The following is a 6,760-nucleotide window of genomic DNA, read 5'->3' as shown; positions in this document are numbered from 1 at the left end:
ATAAATCTCTTTTTTACACTCGCAATTTCTCCAATGAGTGTTTTTTTTTTTTTTTTTTTGCTTTATCCATGGCAAAAAAGAAAAAAAAATGTAACTGCAGAAATTCCTTATTACCAACAAAAAGTGCTGTTTAGAAAATGCTGCTATAAAATGACATGGTCAAAACAGTCAAATAAAATACTAAATAATTAAACTGAACATTTACAGTCACCATTCCCAATACTTCAAGGCACCTGGAAAGTCAAGGTTCTCGGATGGGGGAGTGGAACAGTTAGTCATCCCTGTTCAAGACTGGTATGTGCACCACAGCAGGCGACAGCTGGCAATCTGAAAACCACAGAACAAAACCAATATTCTGCTATCAGTGGAAACCACGCTGTGATCTCCTAAAGACCACTTTTCCATTTTAGGATCTCTGTAATCTGGGGGAGGTACAAGGAAAGGCAGATACCCCCATAAGACCACTAAATAATTTAAATAATATTTAACAGCTGATCAGAGGCTAAATTACAACTGACATTTTGATGTAGTTCCTTTAGGGAATTAAGACAATGGAGCAAATGAGATGTCTCTAGACATACTGTTTTTTTTTTTTTTTAAGTAATAGGATAATTGGCTTTGGGCTGTGTGTGTTTTCACAAGCACCAGTCTTTGGTTTGGTTTGGTTTGGTTTTTTGACACAAGGGCAATGATGATCTCTATCCAGATGTTTACAAGAACAGTTACCTATCGAGATGAAACAGGACAGGAAATGGAAGGGAAAGATTTTGTTGAAGTTTCTATCTTTACTGTTTCCAAAATAATGATGAGAGCATATACAAATCTTTCACTGTGCAAAAGCAAGCAAGGCACAACGGTTAAGGCCGGGGGGGAGAGGTACTGGAATGTAAGGAGAATGTGCAGTCTGGAGGGAACCTCGACGTGTGCTGCCCTGGGTCTCTAATCTCAAACCTGGAGGTATCAGGAAACACAGAAGGGCTGGTGAGGAGGTGCACGGGGCAACTTCTGGAAGCTCCTGCAGGGGCTGGGCCTGGATCCTGCTGAGGGAGGATGCTCTGCAGGTGCTGCTGCTGCTCCTGCATGGCCTGTCCTTGGTCCCTCCAGCCCAGGTGAGGCAAGACAGGGGCAGGAGCACCAGGAGGCCACAGCTGGCACAGATGCATCTCCTCCCTCACTAAGGGGGAGATGACATCCATGTCTCCTGAGGTTGTTTCTTGCTTTGTCCTCCTTTATCCTTCCTATTGGAAATGATATAAAGCCACGAGGTAAGGCAGACAACATCAGCAGCACTAGTAACCTAGCCTTTTCATCTTTTTTTTTCCTCCTCATCACAAAAATGAAATGTATTTTGAGTTCCTCCTCAAGGCTTTAATATTTAAGGACAGACAGATGTGGTCTCTCTGAAGATTCCAGAGTTTTCCCTTCTTTCTGGAGCGTGGCAGAGGACAATGGAGGCATGCTACTGTACTGACTCAGGTGGGGCTAGCACACACAAGACCCTGCTTAGGCCGAGGGACACAACCCACAGATGCTGCGGGAACCCTGCTATGTTACATGTGGCCTGAGAGCTCACTTGTCCCCAAAGCTTCATGTGCCTGCTTTGGAAAAGCTGAGATTTTCGTCCAGTGGGTAACTTACTTCTTTTGCAGGATAGCTTTTCTCAGAACACAGCCCACTAGTTAGAGAAACTAGACTGACCAAGCAGACAGTAAGAATGAAACAAACACTTGGTTCTCTATCCATCGCATTCTACTGAATGAACTCTGGGATCGAGTAGAACACTATCGATTGTGAGCCAGACTAGAAGGACCTGTCGGGGACACGACCTGTCCCAGGATCCCAAGTCTCACATCAAGCTCTTTGTCTTACTGAAGTTTGTAAGTATCTCAGCTTGACAATTAGTATTGTTTCACTGTTGTTCAGAAAACACCTTTTCAAAGACAGAAAAGAAATCCTCAAATGTGATGGCACCAGAATGTCAGAGTTTGCCAGGTCTTTAGGGTTTGGCCAATTTTTATAGCCTATGCTCATAGATTTGTAAAGGTGTCATAGAGGGTGACTCCTTATGTAGGGTTCACAGAAAATGGCCAAGTGCTGTGGGAATATTCCAGGCCTTCAAATCAGAGTTTCAGCAGAAGGGTTGTTTTATATTGCCTACCTTTCGTGACTGTCCCCTCTACCTTCCCAAGAGGTGATGGTCAGGCCGTGGTGGTGGCGAGTGTGTCTGCACCACGGTCAGGGAGAGGGTGAGATGAGTGCAACAAGAGGGGCAGATGGGACCTCCTGGAGGAGGCGAGCAGAGGCTGTGCAAAGTGCGTGGCTGTCAGGCATCCCGAGTTTCATCTTCTCAGGGAACCTAGGCCATGACCGAGTGTGTGGCCCTGTTCTCACACATGTAGGCACCTCTCAGGTAGAGCAGCAGCGTGGAGGCCATGACTGGAACAGTTAAATGACCTTTTCTTTACAATAAGGTCTTCCAAGTGGGGCTGCTCAACAGCTAACCCATGGAGGTTCCCTCATGTGGCCTCTGCTAACTGCCATGGTAACATTCCAGGGTTAGAGCCAGGCAGAGTGACAGCTGTGGCAAAATGCATGTAGCTGAGGTGATTAAAGTAACAATGATTTCCAACCAAAGAACAGACTCCTACATATACATACATATACATATATATGTATACATATACATATATATTCCATTTAAAATAGATGTAAATACGTCTTTAAGATGCAAAAACAACGCTAGGTTGCTGGAATATAAAATATTTCACTGTTGGAGAAACAAGGAGAAGCAACTGGTTAGCATTGGAGTATCTGGGAGGAGACGGAAACCCAGGGAGTTCCCAAGAGTCAAGACCACACCAAGCTTAGGCCACGCAGTTCCCTTGTCATGCCTGGCTTTGCGTGGCCCAGCAGGGAGGGAGAGCAGCTGAGGCAGCTCCCTCTGCCTCTGGTCACTGCCTCTGGTTGTCCCTCCCTCCGGAGAGCTAGCAGCAGGTGTCATCCCCAAACTACACATTCACGTGCACATCAACTCCTCTGTGTCCTCGGCCAGTTGACCGCCAGGAAGTAACAGGTATCCAGCAGAGTGAGACTCTGAATTCCCTTTGCAAAAACAGTTGTGCTGGTCAATGGGCCCCGCAAACCCAGAGAGCATGGAACAACTGGAAACATTCCTGCGAGGCCGGCTCTGCCCATCCAGCGGCCCTGCAGCTTCCACTGATCTACCTGGCGTCCTTTCTTGCGTAGCCCATGAAAGAGTGAAGACACCAGATGGCGAGCTGCGAGAAGGTTCTGGATGTGCAGCAGAGGCCAGGGGAGCTTCTAGCCTTCGGTGTAGACAGAGGAGAGCTGGCTAGGACACCGGTCCACAGCGCTGATTTGCAAGAATGTGGCATCTTCAGGCCCGCTGCGAAGCGACTCCCCAAAGAGGCCCGAGGAAGCCGATGGCAAATCATACACTGCAAGGGAAAGCACAGGACGTCAGTAACGTCACTAAGGACAGCCACGCCACGCCCACAGTGGGTGCCCGGCAGTGATGCAGTTCTCCAAAGACCCCCCAGGGGGCTATGCGGGCTGCCTCTCTGGCCTCATCCCTCAGGGCCCTCAGTCTGGGAGCAGGCTGGCTTGCCGGCGGCTGGCTCAAATGTGACTCAGTGTGCACACTCCAGGCTCAGCGGGAGGAAAAGAAAAGCAGAAAAGTGTCCTGGGGAAGGGGGAGTGTGGCCTCTCGATGAACGTGATGTCAAAGTGCAGTTGTCACGAGAGAGAATTGTCACAGAGGGAGGATGAGGGGCAGAATAGTTCAGGAGGAAGCAGAGCCAGGAGTGGGGGTGGGGATGGGGGGTGGGAGGTGGGGGCCCTGTTACAGCTCATGTGAAGACTCTGGAGGGAAAAATGTGTGTGGGCAGCAGCAGCTCTGGGGAGTTGGATGAGACCTAACCAGCAGGGGTCCTGAAGGCCTTGCAACTGGCCTTCAGGTGTCTGAGCAAGAGAGGGACACGGGTCATCTTCCACTGTTAGAAGGCAATGCTCATGCTCGAATGGAGGGCAAAAAGGGAGACAGGAGAGGAGGACTCAGGGAGACTTGGTGGAAGGTTACTACCACAGACTGGGAGCATCAGCACTTGAACTAGGGTGGTGGAGGTGGGCCGGGCTAGGGGGGAGGGTGACCAAGGACATTTCGGGGGTCGTTCAAGAGGATTTGGCATAGGCTTGTGCTGGGTCCAGTCTCATGTAGACCAGTCACTGGAAACCCACCTGGTCTCTCCTACGTCACAGTCACCCCACACACCTGTAATGCCCGAGTGAGTTGAGAAGGCTCTGTGGAAAACATCAAAGCCAGCCTGGCCCATGGACGTGGGGACCAGGCAGTCCTCGAAGGAAGGCACCACACTGCAGGAGCTGACGGGCGGCCCGGTCCTCTGGGAGTCGGGGTAATGTGGAGGGCAGAAGGTCTGCAGCTGCCCGTAAAACCCTGAAATGCAAGCACAGCACTGAGCTCCTTCCCAGCACAGCTTCCGAAGACTGTTCAACCCAGCCAGAAGCACACTCAGCCTGGCTTCCTACAATAGATGCCTTCAACAGTCAAGGTGTGTGTGTGTGTGTGTGTGTTTAAAGATTTGTTTGCTTATTTGAAAGGCAGACTTACAGAGAGAGGGAGAGGCAGAGAGAGAGAGAGAGAGAGAGAGAGAGAGAGAGAGATCTTCCATCCACTGGTTCCCTCCCCAAAGGCCACAGCAGCCAGGGCTGAACCAGGCTGAAGCCAGGAGACAGGAATTCCATCATAGTCTTGTGAAAGGCAGGAGAACAAATACTTGGGCCACCTTACATTGCTTTACCATGCACATTAGTAAGAAACTGGATCGGAAGTGGAGCAGCCAGGACACAAGCCGGTGTCCATCCGGGATGCTAGCATTGCAGGCGGTGGTTTTATCCAATGCACCACAGTGCCAGCTCCCCACCTTAGCTTTCAAGGCTGCCTATAAAGTCTTCCAAACAAACATTTGGAATGCATTTACCTTCAAGAAATTTCCAAAGCGAGGGGCTTAATATGCTTTTACTTAGTGCTCTAGTACCTGAGCAGATGGGCTTCCTCTTTTCTCTGTACTCTGCAAAGAGTCCTGGAAAATATGGAGCAAGCAGGGGACATTCCTACCCCAAGTCCTCCCACCGATTTGGGAATGCTTTTTCTTTCTCAGCTTCTTTAGTTCTACACTGTAGTCTGTTTTCATAGCTGGTAAGAATTGCAGAATGCCAAACGGATGACCACAAGTGCGGCACTAAGTGATGGAAACATTAAGCAGCCATTAAGAAGAGAACTCAAGAGCTTTTAACAACACAGAAACACCATAATACAGTTCAGTTAAAAAGAGCAAGATAAGAAATTGAATGTAAAGACTAAGCCCAATTATGTGGAAATCCATACGTAGGATAAAGATGGCTAAGACACCAAACCCCTGGTTGTCTTTGTGTACTTGTTTGTTTGTTTGTTTTTGCCTTTATGTTTTTCTGAAAGGTACTCTGGAGGCAGAGTAGGTTCAACTAACTACTAACTGACAATATGATTTTATAATATTGTTTAATTAACTTCCTGGTACCTTGGTTTTCTAATTTATAAAATAGGTGTAATGTTAATAGCTATATCTCATTAAGTTCTTATGAAGATTCAATGAGTCAATATTTACATATCATATAATACACTGTGATAGCATAATTATGAAACTAATACTTTAATGGTATCATTTCTATAAAATATGTGTGTTAAATAAGTAAAAGTTGTAACAATAATGTATTTCTAAAAATAAATAGAATCTATTGACAGAAATAATACTTTAAGTAAGGCAATATGTAAATCCTTCAACAATAACCTCCTACTGTTCTGACACAGTAGGAGGCATGTGGCACAGCCCCAGCTTCCAGGTGAAATATTCTGAAATATTCTTGGCCCTCTGGAGATTTGAGCTGTATACCTCTTGTGCATGGTGTTGAGATCCTACACTAACTGACACATCCGGTTTTCTTCATTTACCCCAGTGGGAGCTCAAAATAGCAACAAGTTGGGGAAGTTTCAAGGAATCTGGAAAGTGAAGTTGTATGTTTAAGCAGTTCCTGGGACTGATTCTGAGTTTGGGTCCATGGCAGCCGGACACATATAAACAGGGCATGAATATCAGGAGAGAAACATCACCAGGAGCCACCGTAGTTAGTCTGTTAGAATGTATGCCTTCATTCTGCGCGGACAGACAATAGTTGCTATCTATACCTCTGCCAGCTCTGCTCACATGCGTCACCCATAAATTCCCTGACAGCACTCCTCAGTGTAATATGGTCTTCCAAAAGAAGACATTTTTCACTAAATTCCTACAACTCCCCAAATAGAGACATTAATCATTCAGGGACAATGACAGAGACTTCACTGGCGTGTTGTGAAAACCACTTCATTCCCCCGTTCCTATTTTCTCGTCTGTTTTTTTCAAAAAGAGCAGAAACGTCACATGGCTTCAATCTATATTGGATGTTGTAATGTGCCTAAATATGAAAGTTTGTAAAGTGGTAAAATACACTTGGTGAAGCTCACTATTAAACCCAACATTCTGGGCGCCCGCTCCCAGTCTGGATCTGAGCGAGGGGGGTGGAGCAGACTCTAATTTCTGCCTTTGGGTATCTTGGCTACCACAAGAAACTGTCAAAACCAGAATGGTCTCGCAAGCATGTTTTATCACTCTAACAGCCAACTCAAGAGAAGAAAATCCTCTTTATT

At 46.9% G+C, this 6,760-nt stretch overlaps 1 protein-coding gene across 5 annotated transcripts in view; it reads right to left on the bottom strand.

The window, feature by feature from the left end:
• Positions 1-570: 570 nt before the first annotated feature.
• GLIS3 (GLIS family zinc finger 3) overlaps positions 571-6,760 on the bottom strand; it is a 483,088-nt gene continuing 476,898 nt past the window's right edge. For all 5 annotated transcript variants that reach the window (XM_062208328.1, XM_062208326.1, XM_062208330.1 and 2 more), the window contains 2 exons: positions 4,292-4,474; positions 571-3,458 (listed from right to left, as the gene is read on the bottom strand). In XM_062208328.1, coding sequence (XP_062064312.1) covers positions 3,322-3,458; positions 4,292-4,474 — 320 coding nt within the window. In that variant the 3' untranslated portion in view covers positions 571-3,321. The remainder of the gene's footprint in view (positions 3,459-4,291; positions 4,475-6,760) is intronic.

The sequence above is a fragment of the Lepus europaeus genome, chromosome 12 (genome assembly GCF_033115175.1).
Source record: "Lepus europaeus isolate LE1 chromosome 12, mLepTim1.pri, whole genome shotgun sequence".
NCBI lineage: Eukaryota > Metazoa > Chordata > Mammalia > Lagomorpha > Leporidae > Lepus > Lepus europaeus.
The sequence above is the reverse complement of the archived record's forward strand: the minus strand, read 5'-3'. Positions and strand labels throughout refer to the sequence as shown.